The sequence below is a fragment of the Camponotus floridanus genome, unplaced genomic scaffold (assembly GCF_003227725.1).
Source record: "Camponotus floridanus strain SB8 unplaced genomic scaffold, Cflo_v7.5 scaffold199, whole genome shotgun sequence".
Lineage (NCBI taxonomy): Eukaryota > Metazoa > Arthropoda > Insecta > Hymenoptera > Formicidae > Camponotus > Camponotus floridanus.
The window spans coordinates 100,259-115,000 of NW_020229324.1; the positions used below are offsets into that span (position 1 = coordinate 100,259).

Here is a 14,742-nt window from a genome sequence, read left to right on the forward strand (position 1 = left end):
CTAATATATTTTGTAATATAATATTATATCTTTGTAATATATATTATATACATTATTTATGAGCTATAGTATCTTTGTATTATAACTTTTATTAATTTTGATATAATCTATTTATCCATGAACAAGATGAAATTTTGTCAATTAAATTTACATGTGTTACACGTATTTTTAATATAAGCTTCTTAATGTATCGTAGAAAATGTAAAACATCTTATAAAAGCGGTTTTTTTATATCTTTTTTTACATTTTTTTTATATCTCCTTTAAATAACAGCATTATAGCTTACATTACAAATATGCAGAACAATTTTCATTTGTCTTACTTTCTTAAATATTATAATAATCGCATTATAACTTATCAATTCTTATAAATATACTAGATCAATTCTTATAAATATACTAGAAAATTAATTTTTAGTCATTCCTCAATATTGTAATCAGTAGATGGTCTTATCAATCTCCATTCATTAGTGCTTTTGTACCATTCATGATAATATTCATATATACTGTAAATAAATAAAGAGTAAGAAGAAAGCAATTTATATCTTTATATTATATTTATTATATAATATATGCTGTTTTATATTTTTATTAAGATATTTTAGTATTTTTATACACACAATTATATAATTTAAATTAGAATAGTTTCCGTTTAATGAATAAAATTTCTGTACCATGACATAGAAAGTATCTCAATCATCCTTAGTTTAAAAAGTTTATTTTTTAATTTGGATTTAATATAAATTTGTTTTAGTAAAAGTACCAAAAATAAGTCATTTGTGTTTATTAATTTATGTAACTTTATTGTACATCTTTATGATCAATTCTTATATTTATATTTCTAATATTTATATTTATATTTATTCTAATATTTATTATTATTAATTAATAATAATGATTTCAAATAATACATAATATAATAATCATATGTTCCTTTTAATAATTAAGTTTAATTTTAAGTTTACTTTTATATAAAATCAAATTTTAAATCAGTTAAGAAAGAGAAATATGATTATTATTCGTGTAGTTCATCTTGAAAGGAATTTTCTTAATCATTTACAATTTGGACGTAATTATTGGCTATAATTGACTTTAATCTCTATTTCAATAATTTTTTTGAAGAAAAAAAATTAATTCCGAAATGTGTCAGATAATTTATTGTTAAAATTAGATTTATTAACTTCAATTCTTCATCTTTTTAAATTCAGTTCTTCCTGAATATACTTTTAAGTTGAAAATCTCCGAACGCAAAATGTTAGATTAATTAGTTAATAGAATGTACTCTTACCTACTACTCGAATTAACTATTTGCTGCATTGCCATATAAATGTGAGATGAACGTGATACCAAAGAAAAACCAAATTACGCGCCCAGATTATTGTAGGGTACATGACCCTGGTACGCCATGGAAGGCGGGGGCGCTGGCAAGACAAGAGGGTAGTGTTGCGTCAGCGTGGCGTCAGTCGGCATATATACACGAGGGAGAGCGCGCGCGGGAAGAAGCGACCACGTGTGTCGAGGTAGCGTGGCGTCGGTCCGGCCGCACAGTTTTAAGTGTACCTCTATCAAATAAATAATGTTCTCATTAAGTCGAAGTACATGATTATTGCCGCTCGACAAACCTTACAAAAATCAGAAGTGGGATTAGGACGCTAGCACACGTAAGGAAACTTAAGAAACTCGAAGAAGTTGCGTCAGCCATCTTCCGTTATTGGTTGAGTCGCCGCGTGAGAGACACGTGCTATCGTTACATACTCAGAAAATCCGGAAAAACGGTCAACGAACGGAACGAAATCACAATGGATCCGAAGAAGTTTTCGATAACTCAACTTAAGGCCGAATTACGAAGACGAGACTTGCCGGTGCACGGACGCAAGGTAGATCTCATCGCGCGTCTGGATAAAGACGACACGAGTGGCACGTGGATGAATTCCGTTGCTTGCGCCGAGTGCCCAACGACCGCCTCAGATAAGGATCTATCGGACGAGGAAGTAGCATTGACCGCGAACGAAGAAGATGACGGTAACGAAGAAAGAACAATAGAAGGCCCAAGAGAGAACAGAAATCGTGACCGCCGAAATAGCGATGAATTAGAGCGCCGTTATCGCGACATGCAACTCGAATTTGAGCGTCGTGAAAACGAACTCCTGAGAAGAGAGTTAGAGATCGCTAGACGGGAGAACGAACAACTACGAAGAGCCACACCACCTGTAGCCGAGGGGGCACGCAGAACAGAGAACATCACCGCCATGTTGGAACTAGTGGGATTCTTCGACGGAAGTGCAGGTACGTTTAGAAAATGGGAGCAACAAGTCCGTCAATTGTGTGCAACCTATCGTCTCGATGATGACCGTGCTAAACTGCTCGTTAGCAACAAAATAAAAGGAAAAGCGAAGAGCTGGTTTCAGGCAGAAAACACGATTGCCATGACTCTTGATGAAATAATGGACGGCTTCCGGAAAATGTATGATCATCGTCCGTTACGTGTAGCCATGAGGAAGAAATTCGAGGCAAGAGAGTGGAAACCATCCGAGAATTTTGCAGATTATTTCCACGATAAAATAATCTTGGCAAAAGACGTTCCTATCGACGAAGAGGAAATGGTCGATTATTTAATTGATGGCATTCCGAGTGACCATCTACAAGACTTAGCACGAATGAAGGAGTTCCAGAAGAAGGAAGATATGTTACGAACCTTCGAGAAAGTATCCTTGCGAACACCTGTGAAAAACAATACGAAACGAGATTCACGACCGACGGGAAAGCACGACGTAAAATCAGCTGATTCACAAAAGGATAATGAGAAAAAAGGAGAAAATCAAGCGAAAAACGACGAAGGAAAACTGAAAAATCCTCGTTGTTATAACTGTAACAAACTAGGGCACATCGCTTCTGACTGTCGTCAACCTAAGCGCGAGAAGGGCTCGTGTTTCAAGTGTGGTGAGATGGGCCACATATCCAAGGACTGTCCAACGAAGACTACGTCATCAACGGAGGTTGCAGTTGTCAACGAGAAGGAAAATCCAGTCTACTCCATCTTCGGCTGCGAGGAGGACGAAGAGACATTTTTTAAAGACGTCGACTACGAAATAAACTGCACAAGTCTTCCCGATACAAATCATAAGATTAGATTAAACACGCTAATGGATTCAGGTAGTAAAGTCAGTTTTATAAAAGAGAGTTTCGCGTTGAAAGAAGCAGTAGAATCTTTCGGTACACACTCGGGAAATTATCATGGTATAAACTACTCACCGTTACGGATTATCGGGTATATACGGCTGAATATCACTATCGATAACGAAACAAAAAATAATATAACAACACTAGTTGTTCCGGATACGACTATGGTATACCCGGTAGTGTTAGGTCGCGACGTATTGAAGAAATTCGGTCTGGGTCTGAGGAAACTGGAAGTTCAAGTGATAGATGAGCTGTTGAACGTAGAAGTAGATAATCCGCGCGACACGGCATTAGATTCTCTTGGTATCAATCCCGAAATATCTCGTGAAGCACAGATTAGTTTGCGAGAACTCTTTAGGTCGGAATACGTTGAGCCCGCAAGGTCTATTAGTCCAAAAGTCGACATGGAGTTAAAATTAAGCCTGACGAATGAAACCCCATTCCACTTTAACCCACGTCGAGTCTCCGTTTCTGAAAAGGAAAAGTTGAGGAAAATATTAGACGATCTCCTGGAGAGGAAAATCATTCAGCCTAGTAAATCCGAATATGTTTCCCCTATTATTCTAGTAAAGAAAAAGAATGATGAACTCCGACTTTGTGTGGATTATCGTGTGTTAAACAAAGTCCTGCGTCGCGATAATTATCCTCTTCCGTTAATAGAGGACCAAATTGACGTACTTAGAGATAAAAAGTATTTCAGTATTCTTGATCTGAAAGACGGGTTCTTTCATATTCGAATCGCGGATGAATCGATAAAATATACTGCATTTACGACACCGTACGGGATTTTCGAATATAGAAGAATGCCTTTCGGACTCAAAGTAGGACCGTCGAGATTTCAGAGATTTGTAAACGAAGCGTTAGTAGAATTGATTAGATCCGGAGACATTGTCGTATACATGGACGATGTATTGGTCGCAACCGTTACGTTAGAGCATCACTTTAAGGTCTTAAAGCAGTTGTTCAAGTGCTTAGTTGATAATCTGTTGGAGCTCCGACTCGATAAATGTCAGTTTTTATGCACAGAGATAGAGTTCTTAGGTTATCGTATCTCTAAAATCGGAATTCAGCCAAACAAGTCAGGGATTGAGACAATCGAGAAATATCCAATTCCACAAAATTTGAAAAGTCTGCAATGTTTCCTCGGGATGGCTTCGTATTTTCGAAAATTTATTGAAGGTTTCTCCGTTATCGCAAAACCACTTCATGAATTACTCCGTAAAAACGTGGAATTTAAGTTTGGGAAAGAACAACTAAAAGCGTTTCAGATACTTAAGCGAAAACTGCAGGAAGCACCTGTACTTAGTATATACAGTCCTCATGATGAGACGGAACTTCATACAGATGCTAGTTCGCACGGTTTTGGCGCCTCTCTTATGCAAAAGAAAACAGATATGAAGTTTCACCCGGTCTCGTATTTTTCAAAACGGGCGACCGATACTGAAAGCCGCTATCATAGTTTTGAATTAGAAACGCTCGCAGTTATCTATGCACTTCGCCGATTTCGCATCTACTTGCATGGCATTAAGTTTAAGATCGTTACGGATTGTGCGTCGTTGAAAATGACTTTAGATAAGAAGGATGTGTGTCCACGAATAGAAAGGTGGGCTGTCGAGCTTATGGAATATGATTATACTCTGGAACACAGAGCCGGCACCAAAATGCAACACGTAGACGCTCTCAGCCGCGCCACAAACATCCTGGTTATTGAGGATAACCCACTCGAGTTAGAACTAGCGTTAAGTCAAAATCGCGATCCCAAAATCCGAGAACTACGAGGGAAACTTGAGAAATCTCAAGATAGACAATACGAGATGCGAAATGGACTCGTATACCGAAAAAGAGATGGCGAGTTACGGTTCTATGTACCGGAAAAAATGGAAAGTCATGTATTGCGAAAGTATCATGACGAAATGGGACATTTCGGTCCAGAAAAAACGTGCGGCGCGATAGATAAGACCTATTGGTTTCCGCAAATGCGTATTAAGGTTAAGAATCATGTTCGAAATTGTTTAAAATGTATTGCGTTTACTCCATCTACAGGCAAGTCTGAAGGATTTCTGCATAGTATACCTAAAGGTAATGTACCGTTTCAGACATTTCACATCGACCATATGGGACCTATAGATCGAAGACACTTGATCAAACAACACATTTTAGTGATCGTCGATGCATTCACGAAGTACATTAAATTGTATGCTACTAAGACTACAACTTCAAGGGAATCCATCGATTGTCTAAGGCAGCATTTCGCTAACTATAGCCGCCCTCATACTATAGTGAGCGATAGAGGGACTTGTTTCACCTCAAATGAGTTTGAAGAATTTCTCAAGGAAAATAACATTCGACACGTGTTGATAGCTACGGGATCTCCTAAAGCGAATGGGCAGGTAGAACGAATTAACCGTGTGTTAGGCCCGCTCCTTGCCAAAGTAGTTGATAATAATGCCGGAAAGTATTAGTATAAGGCGCTAGCGGAAGCAGAATTCGCGATCAACAACACGATAAATAAATCCACGGGAGATACACCAAGTCGTTTATTGTTTGGAGTCGACCAGCGAGGCCCGAGCATTGATGGAATCAAGGAGTACTTAGAGGAAAAGGCTACACCAGAAACCCGTGATCTCGAAGTGATACGCGAAAGGGCCGCTAAGAATATTTCAAAGAATCAAGAATACAATCAGCGTTACTTTGACAAGAGTAGAAAAGAGCCACGTCAGTACAAGGAAGGTGATTACGTGGGGATCCGAAATTTTGATAATACTCCGGGGGCGCCGAAGAAACTCATCCCCGAGTTCAAAGGACCTTATGAGGTATATAAGATTCTCAGAAATGATAGATACATAATTAGAGATGTAGAGAATTACCAAACATCACGTCGCCCTTACGAAGGAACATGGGAAGCTTGCAACATTAGACCCTGGCGTGACGAAATCGCCTGACTATACCTAAAACACTTATCAGAGACCAAAGATTAGTTGATAAGCAGTAGTTAAGATTGTTTTGTACTTATTCATTATACTCTATTATCTTGTTTGTACTACCGTGTCCGAGGCCGGACAAATGATCAGGAAAGGCCGAATTGTGAGATGAACGTGATACCAAAGAAAAACCAAATTACGCGCCCAGATTATTGTAGGGTACATGACCCTGGTACGCCATGGAAGGCGGGGGCGCTGGCAAGACAAGAGGGTAGTGTTGCGTCAGCGTGGCGTCAGTCGGCATATATACACGAGGGAGAGCGCGCGCGGGAAGAAGCGACCACGTGTGTCGAGGTAGCGTGGCGTCGGTCCGGCCGCACAGTTTTAAGTGTACCTCTATCAAATAAATAATGTTCTCATTAAGTCGAAGTACATGATTATTGCCGCTCGACAATCCTTACATAAATAAACCAAAGAAATAAGCCTAGGACGATGATTTGTACGATAAAGGTTATCTGATTCTGAACATCAATTGATAATGTTAAATAAACGATTAGTCCCGTTATGAAATTTATACATATAAAGAATGATATTATAAAAAGAGAAATACAAACTTTCCAAAGCATCTGAAACAATTTATTCCCATCTTTATAATATTATTATATTGATATCACAAAAACACATTTAATGAAAAAAATAATAATTCTTTAAATAAATTATTTTAATATTATTATAAATAAAATCATCAAACATAGAAATTATAAATCGTAGAAATTATTTTATCATTTTGTTTCTTGATATATTCTTATTTATTTTACAATTTTATAATTTATTTATTGAATTGTCATGATTCCATCTATAAATCATTTTGTTTAAGTTTTAAATTTTTTTGACTTTATCATCAAACATTTCTTCACATTTTAATTATTACAGACAGTCTACCCTTCAAAATAGGCCAAAAGATAAAAATCTTTATTTAAAAATATAAAAAAATTATAAACTAATCGTACATATAAATAATATAATGTAAGTTCTGTTAGCAAGCTTTATTATTATTGTGGCATATGTTTATATATAAATTTTGACTTTAATGATTTTAGCGTTTGCCTTAACATAAAAGATAAGAAAAGAATAATAAGAAATAATAAGAAATAATAAGCAGATATTAAATTTAAGGCAAACGCTAAAATCGTTAAAGTCAAAATTCATATATAAACATATGCCACAATAATAATAAAGGTTGCTAACCGAACTTACATTATATTATTTATATGTACGATCAGTTTATAATTTTTTTATATTTTTAAATAAAGATTTTAAACTTTTGGCATATTTTGAAGAGTAGACTGTCTATAATAATTAAAATGTCTATAATAATTAAAATGAAGAAATTAGAATATATACATATATATATATGTTAAAATAAATTTTTTTTTCTAAAAGTTAGCTCGCTATTTTCTACAATTTTTTTAACAGTTATAAGATCTTTTGTGATATTACCTTTGATAATGATTTGGACCGTATTTCTAATGGATAGCGGGTATAACAATATGGGCAATAAAGTATGTCGCTTTTATTTGCTATTTCCTCCAGACAATAAACGTGTATGTATACCTTTGCACAGTCACATGGGGATGTGAGATATGTTTTATTCACATCTATCATAAACGGATTTATATACATAACATATTTAAATAATAATGATTTTTTAAATAATAATAATGAATTTATATAATATATATCCAATCTTTTTAAAAAATAAATTATATAGATACATATTTTTATGTGTGTTTATGTATATATGTGTGTGTGTGTGTGTGTGTGTGTGTGTGTGTGTGTAACGCATAGAAAAGTTTATAATACAAAATATATAATGCTGATTTAAAAAATTTTCATTCCGCAATTATCTTTGTAAAGAAAATTTATTAATCCGATTATTTCATAAAAATAAAACTGCGTACTTTTTTTACACTGCCAACATAATGACGATCTTGGTGCGATGCATGCGGTACATTCATATTCCGTGCAAGGAAATTCATCGAGCTCAATTTCATCCATTTTTAATTGTATTATTAATTTATTGTGCAATAAACTGTTAAACTTTTGTTATAATAACGGATTAATAAGTCTTATAAATTTAATTCTCTACGTTGTCACTATGGTTAATCTCTTGATACTGCTAACTTTGATACTGTTCTGATGATTTATTTACATTTATTCTTTTGACAACAACAGTCGCTGAAAATATTTAAGACCTTAAGATGAGACTTTAAGATTTGAACGAGGGACAGCGGGAGCAAGAGTGAGAGAGAGAGAGAATGAGAGAGAGGGAGGGAGAGAGGGAATATTCCGAAGATTTAACAAATATGTGACCATGCTTATAACACAATTACAATATGTTATATTCTATATAATAATTTTTATTATGTATACGTATATTCTTAATTTATATTCTTCGATTTAAAAAGTTTAATTTATATATAAAAGTGCAACTGCATAAATACCTATCTTTTCGCCCATTTGATAGATCTTAAATTATAAAAATAAAGAAAAACGATAAACGATCCAAAAGATAAGAATACAAAATAAAATAAAAAGGCTAAGAGACCGTGGCGCAAGGTGTTAGAGAGTAAAAGTAATAATAAACTCTAAGTAAGAGACATAATATATTAAAAATCAATGAGATATAAAATACATACGTACGTTTCGATATATTCAAGATCCTTTTCAATGCTCAAGAAAAACGTTAGGATATAAAAATAAAAATTTAAAATTTAACTAATAAGCAGAACGCGATTACAAAAAGACGGTGATAGAAGGCAACATAAACAATAAATAAGGAAATAATGGTCGCAAACGTTTGAAACGTTAACAGAAGATATGACGAAAGCGTTATCAAACAAAAAATTATTAATATCCGCTCTAGTAAGATGCTTTTTCCGAAAGAAGGTCGACGCTTTCACCTTCTTCCGAAAAAAGACGCAGATACACGCATACGTAGAGAATACCATATCACGACTTTGCGACAGTCCCCCAATGAAAAAAGAATCAACATTTTTCCATCTCCAAAAAAGCCATGAAGTCAGAAGGATAAATTATAAACTCGAATTGTGATCTAATAACTTATATTAATATATAAATTTGCTTGCCAATTTTTGATAACTTCTCTTCATATATTTTTAAAATCGTTCCTTGGTTCAACTTAAAATTTTTCCCAGATAAATACATCATCATCAGCTATTATTTTAATTACAATAATTCGATTTGTGACGTTCACCAAACAGGCGAAACTTGTGATTACTCTTTATATTCTCCTTATATTCATAATTTACTTTTCTTCTGCATTCCTCCAATGATTTTTAGCGATATTGTTGTTTAGCGATATTGTTGTTTTTCTAATAGGAAAATATAAATCTTTTACGAACATCATGAATTGCTTGTTCATTCATATGACAGTAAATACAAGCATTACAGATAATTACAATTATTATGCCAATATGCGTAAATCAAGTTGTAATTTCCGATTATTAATTTATCAGTATTTAGTAACATTGTCATCATTTGTCAACATCATTTTTTCAGCACAGAGGCAATGTGAATCATAAACAGAAGAATCTTAGTTTTAGAGACAAGAGTCAATAACATGTGTTTATAATTTAGTTGTATGTCAACAAAAAGTTATTCAACACATGTTACAGTTACATTTAAAGTGCGATAAAAACATATGTGCACAAAGCAAAGAAAGACTTATAAGTTATGTCTAATAAATAATTATGTAACTATAAAATGAAAATTGACAGCAAAAATAAAAAAGTATGTGATTTATATTTATTTTTATTATAATGTTATATTTATAGAATTACATTAAGAAAACGTTACATAGTTAATAGATTATAATATAAAAAATGCATTCTTTTATTATTATAGTTAATATTTTATTAATATAGATTTAATTAATAAAAGAAATAATATATAGATGCGCAAAATATATTTTTATAAAAAATTTATATAAAAGAATTATATAAAAGGTTTCTTTTTATATCTATCATTAAAGAAATTTTATACAGCGTTCTTGTGTGAGATAAATCACATTAATGTTTCAAAGAATATAAAAAAAGTACAATTTCCCCTTATTAATATTAATAACTTTTTAATTAATATTATATATAATATTATATATATTATATTATATATTATTATATCTTTATAACATTTAAATGTAATATATATAATGTAATATTGTATAATATTATCTAATATATTTTGTAATATAATGTTATATAATATTATATCTTTGTAATATACATTATTTATGAGCTATAGTATCTTTGTATTATAACTTTTATTAATTTTGATATAATCTTTTTATCCATGAACAAGATAAAATTTTGTCAATTAAATTTACATGTGTTACACGTATTTTTAATATAAGCTTCTTAATGTATCGTAGAAAATGTAAAACATCTTATAAAAGCGGTTTTTTTATATCTTTTTTTACATTTTTTTTATATCTCCTTTAAATAACAGCATTATAGCTTACATTACAAATATGCAGAACAATGAAATTTTCATTTGTCTTACTTTCTTAAATATTATAATAATCGCATTATAACTTATCAATTCTTATAAATATACTAGATCAATTCTTATAAATATATTAGAAAATTAATTTTTAGTCATTCTTCAATATTGTACTCTTCAATATTGTTATCAGTAGATGGTCTTATCAATCTCCATTCATTAGTGCTTTTGTACCATTGATGATAATATTCATATATACTGTAAATAAATAAGAAGTAAGAAGAAAGCAATTTATATCTTTATATTATATTTATTATATAATATATGCTGTTTTATATTTTTACTAAGATATTTTAGTATTTTTATAATTATATAATTTAAATTAGAATAGTTTCCGTTTAATGAATAAAATTTCTGTACCATGACATAGAAAGTATCTCAATCATCCTTAGTTTAAAAGGTTTATTTTTTAATTTGGATTTAATATAAATTTGTTTTAGTAAAAGTACCAAAAATAAGTCATTTGTGTTTATTAATTTATATATCTTTATTGTATATCTTTATGATTAATTCTTATATTTATCATTATTAATTAATAATAATGATTTCAAATAATACATAATATAATAATCATATGTTCCTTTTAATAATTAAGTTTAATTTTATGTTTACTTTTATATAAAAACAAATTTTAAATCAGTTAAGAAAGAGAAATATGATTATTATTCGTGTAGTTCATCTTGAAAGGAATTTTCTTAATCATTTACAATTTGGACGTAATTATTGGCTATAATTGACTTTAATCTCTATTTCAATAATTTTTTTGAAGAAAAAAAATTAATTCCGAAATGTGTCAGATAATTTATTGTTAAAATTAGATCTATTAACTTCAATTCTTCATCTTTTTAAATTCAGTTCTTCCTGAATATACTTTTAAGTTGAAAATCTCCGAACGCAAAATGTTAGATTAATTAGTTAATAGAATGTACTCTTACCTACTACTCGAATTAACTATTTGCTGCATTGCCATATAAATAAACCAAAGAAATAAGCCTAGGACGATGATTTGTACGATAAAGGTTATCTGATTCTGAACATCAATTGATAATGTTAAATAAACGATTAGTCCCGTTATGAAATTTATACATATAAGGAATGATATTATAAAAAGAGAAATACAAACTTTCCAAAGCATCTGAAACAATTTATTCCCATCTTTATAATATTATTATATTGATATCACAAAAACACATTTAATGAAAAAAATAATAATTCTTTAAATAAATTATTTTAATATTATTATAAATAAAATCATCAAACATAGAAATTATAAATCGTAGAAATTATTTTATCATTTTGTTTCTTGATATATTCTTATTTATTTTACAATTTTATAATTTATTTATTGAATTGTCATGATTCCATCTATAAATCATTTTGTTTAAGTTTTAAATTTTTTTGACTTTATCATCAAACATTTCTTCACATTTTAATTATTACAGACAGTCTACCCTTCAAAATAGGCCAAAAATTAAAAATCTTTATTTAAAAATATAAAAAAATTATAAACTAATCGTACATATAAATAATATAATGTAAGTTCTGTTAGCAAGCTTTATTATTATTGTGGCATATGTTTATATATAAATTTTGACTTTAATGATTTTAGCGTTTGCCTTAACATAAAAGATAAGAAAAGAATAATAAGAAATAATAAGAAATAATAAGCAGATATTAAATTTAAGGCAAACGCTAAAATCGTTAAAGTCAAAATTCATATATAAACATATGCCACAATAATAATAAAGGTTGCTAACCGAACTTACATTATTTTATTTATATGTACGATCAGTTTATAATTTTTTTATATTTTTAAATAAAGATTTTAAACTTTTGGCATATTTTGAAGAGTAGACTGTCTATAATAATTAAAATGTCTATAATAATTAAAATGAAGAAATTAGAATAAATATATATATATATATATATATATATATATATATATGTTAAAATAAATTTTTTTTTCTAAAAGTTAGCTCGCTATTTTCTACAATTTTGTTAACAGTTATAAGATCTTTTGCGACATTACCTTTGATAATGATTTGGACCGTATTTCTAATGGATAGCGAGTATTACAACATGGGCAATAAAGTATGTCGCTTTTATTTGCTATTTCCTCCAGACAATAAACGTGTATGTATACATTTGCACAGTCACATGGGGATATGAGATATGTTTTATTCACATCTATCATAAACGAATTTATATACATAACATATTTAAATAATAATGATTTTTTAAATAATAATGATGAATTTATATAATATATATCCAATCTTTTTAAAAAATAAATTATATAGATACATATTTTTATGTGTGTTTATGTATGTGTGTGTGTGTGTGTGTGTGTGTGTGTGTGTGTGTGTGTGTGTGTGTGTGTGTGTGTGTGTGTGTGTGTGTGTAACGCATAGAAAAGTTTATAATACAAAATATATAATGCTGATTTAAAAAATTTTCATTCCGCAATTATCTTTGTAAAGAAAATTTATTAATCCGATTATTTCATAAAAATAAAACTGCGTACTTTTTTTACACTGCCAACATAATGACGATCTTGGTGCGGTGCATGCGGTACATTCATCTTCCGTGCAAGGAAATTCATCGAGCTCAATTTCATCCATTTTTAATTGTATTATTAATTTATTGTGCAATAAACTGTTAAACTTTTGTTATAATAACGGATTAATAAGTCTTATAAATTTAATTCTCCACGTTGTCACTATGGTTAATCTCTTGATACTGCTAACTTTGATACTGTTCTGATGATTTATTTACATTTATTCTTTTGACAACAACAGTCGCTGAAAATATTTAAGACCTTAAGATGAGACTTTAAGATTTGAACGAGGGACAGCAGGAGCAAGAGTGAGAGAGAGAGAAAGAGAGAGAGGGAGGGAGAGAGAGGGGGGGGAAGAGAGGGAATATTCCGAAGATTTAACAAATATGTGACCGTGCTTATAACACAATTACAATATGTTATATTCTATATAATAATTTTCATTATGTATACGTACATTCTTAATTTATATTCTTCGATTTAAGAAGTTTAATTTATATATAAAAGTGCAACTGCATAAATACCTATCTTTTCGCCCATTTGATAGATCTTAAATTATAAAAATAAAGAAAAACGATAAACGATCCAAATGATAAGAATACAAAATAAAATAAAAAGGCTAAGAGACCGTGGCGCAAGGTGTTAGAGAGTAAAAGTAATAATAAACTCTAAGTAAGAGACATAATATATTAAAAATCAATGAGATATAAAATACATACGTACGTTTCGATATATTCAAGATCCTTTTCAATGCTCAAGAAAAACGTTAGGATATAAAAATAAAAATTTAAAATTTAACTAATAAGCAGAACGCGATTACAAAAAGACGGTGATAGAAGGCAACATAAACAATAAATAAGGAAATAATGGTCGCAAACGTTTGAAACGTTAACAGAAGATATGACGAAAGCGTTATCAAACAAAAAATTATTAATATCCGCTCTAGTAAGATGCTTTTTCCGAAAGAAGGTCGACGCTTTCACCTTCTTCCGAAAAAAGACGCAGATACACGCATACGTAGAGAATACCATATCACGACTTTGCGACAGTCCCCCAATGAAAAAAGAATCAACATTTTTCCATCTCCAAAAAAGCCATGAAGTCAGAAGGATAAATTATAAACTCGAATTGTGATCTAATAACTTATATTAATATATAAATTTGCTTGCCAATTTTTGATAACTTCTCTTCATATATTTTTAAAATCGTTCCTTGGTTCAACTTAAAATTTTTCCCAGATAAATACATCATCATCAGCTATTATTTTAATTACAATAATTCGATTTGTGACGTTCACCAAACAGGCGAAACTTGTGATTACTCTTTATATTCTCCTTATATTCATAATTTACTTTTCTTCTGCATTCCTCCAATGATTTTTAGCGATATTGTTGTTTAGCGATATTGTTGTTTTTCTAATAGGAAAATATAAATCTTTTACGAACATCATGAATTGCTTGTTCATTCATATGACAGTAAATACAAGCATTACAGATAATTACAA

At 30.6% G+C, this 14,742-nt stretch overlaps 2 protein-coding genes across 2 annotated transcripts; both read right to left on the reverse strand.

Annotated features, from left to right (window-relative positions):
• Nucleotides 1-417: 417 nt before the first annotated feature.
• Nucleotides 418-8,303, reverse strand: LOC112637724. Its single transcript, XM_025407973.1, has 6 exons — nt 8,062-8,303; nt 7,601-7,758; nt 6,715-6,726; nt 6,568-6,621; nt 1,288-1,328; nt 418-505 (listed from the first exon to the last, which is right to left on the reverse strand). The coding sequence occupies exons 1-6, from the start codon at nt 8,156-8,158 to the stop codon at nt 418-420; spliced, it is 450 nt and encodes a 149-aa protein (XP_025263758.1). The 5' UTR covers nt 8,159-8,303.
• Nucleotides 8,304-10,776: 2,473 nt separating this feature from the next.
• On the reverse strand, nt 10,777-13,452 carry LOC112637725. Its single transcript, XM_025407974.1, has 5 exons — nt 13,206-13,452; nt 12,711-12,868; nt 11,805-11,816; nt 11,617-11,711; nt 10,777-10,879 (listed from the first exon to the last, which is right to left on the reverse strand). The coding sequence occupies exons 1-5, from the start codon at nt 13,300-13,302 to the stop codon at nt 10,777-10,779; spliced, it is 465 nt and encodes a 154-aa protein (XP_025263759.1). The 5' UTR covers nt 13,303-13,452.
• Nucleotides 13,453-14,742: the final 1,290 nt, after the last annotated feature.

Excerpts from the sequence above, each read along its gene's own strand:
- LOC112637724 (XM_025407973.1), bottom strand. The coding sequence starts at position 8,158 with ATGGATGAAATTGAGCTCGATGAATTTCCTTGCACGGAATATGAATGT. Across the intron at positions 7,759-8,061 it reads ATGTTGGCAGTGTAAAAAAA|ATGTGAATAAAACATATCTC; the intron begins GTACGCAGTTTT and ends CGTTTATGATAG. Across the intron at positions 506-1,287 it reads ATAGTTAATTCGAGTAGTAG|TATATATGAATATTATCATG; the intron begins GTAAGAGTACAT and ends ATTTATTTACAG.
- LOC112637725 (XM_025407974.1), bottom strand. The coding sequence starts at position 13,302 with ATGGATGAAATTGAGCTCGATGAATTTCCTTGCACGGAAGATGAATGT. Across the intron at positions 12,869-13,205 it reads ATGTTGGCAGTGTAAAAAAA|ATGTGAATAAAACATATCTC; the intron begins GTACGCAGTTTT and ends CGTTTATGATAG. Across the intron at positions 10,880-11,616 it reads ATAGTTAATTCGAGTAGTAG|TATATATGAATATTATCATC; the intron begins GTAAGAGTACAT and ends ATTTATTTACAG.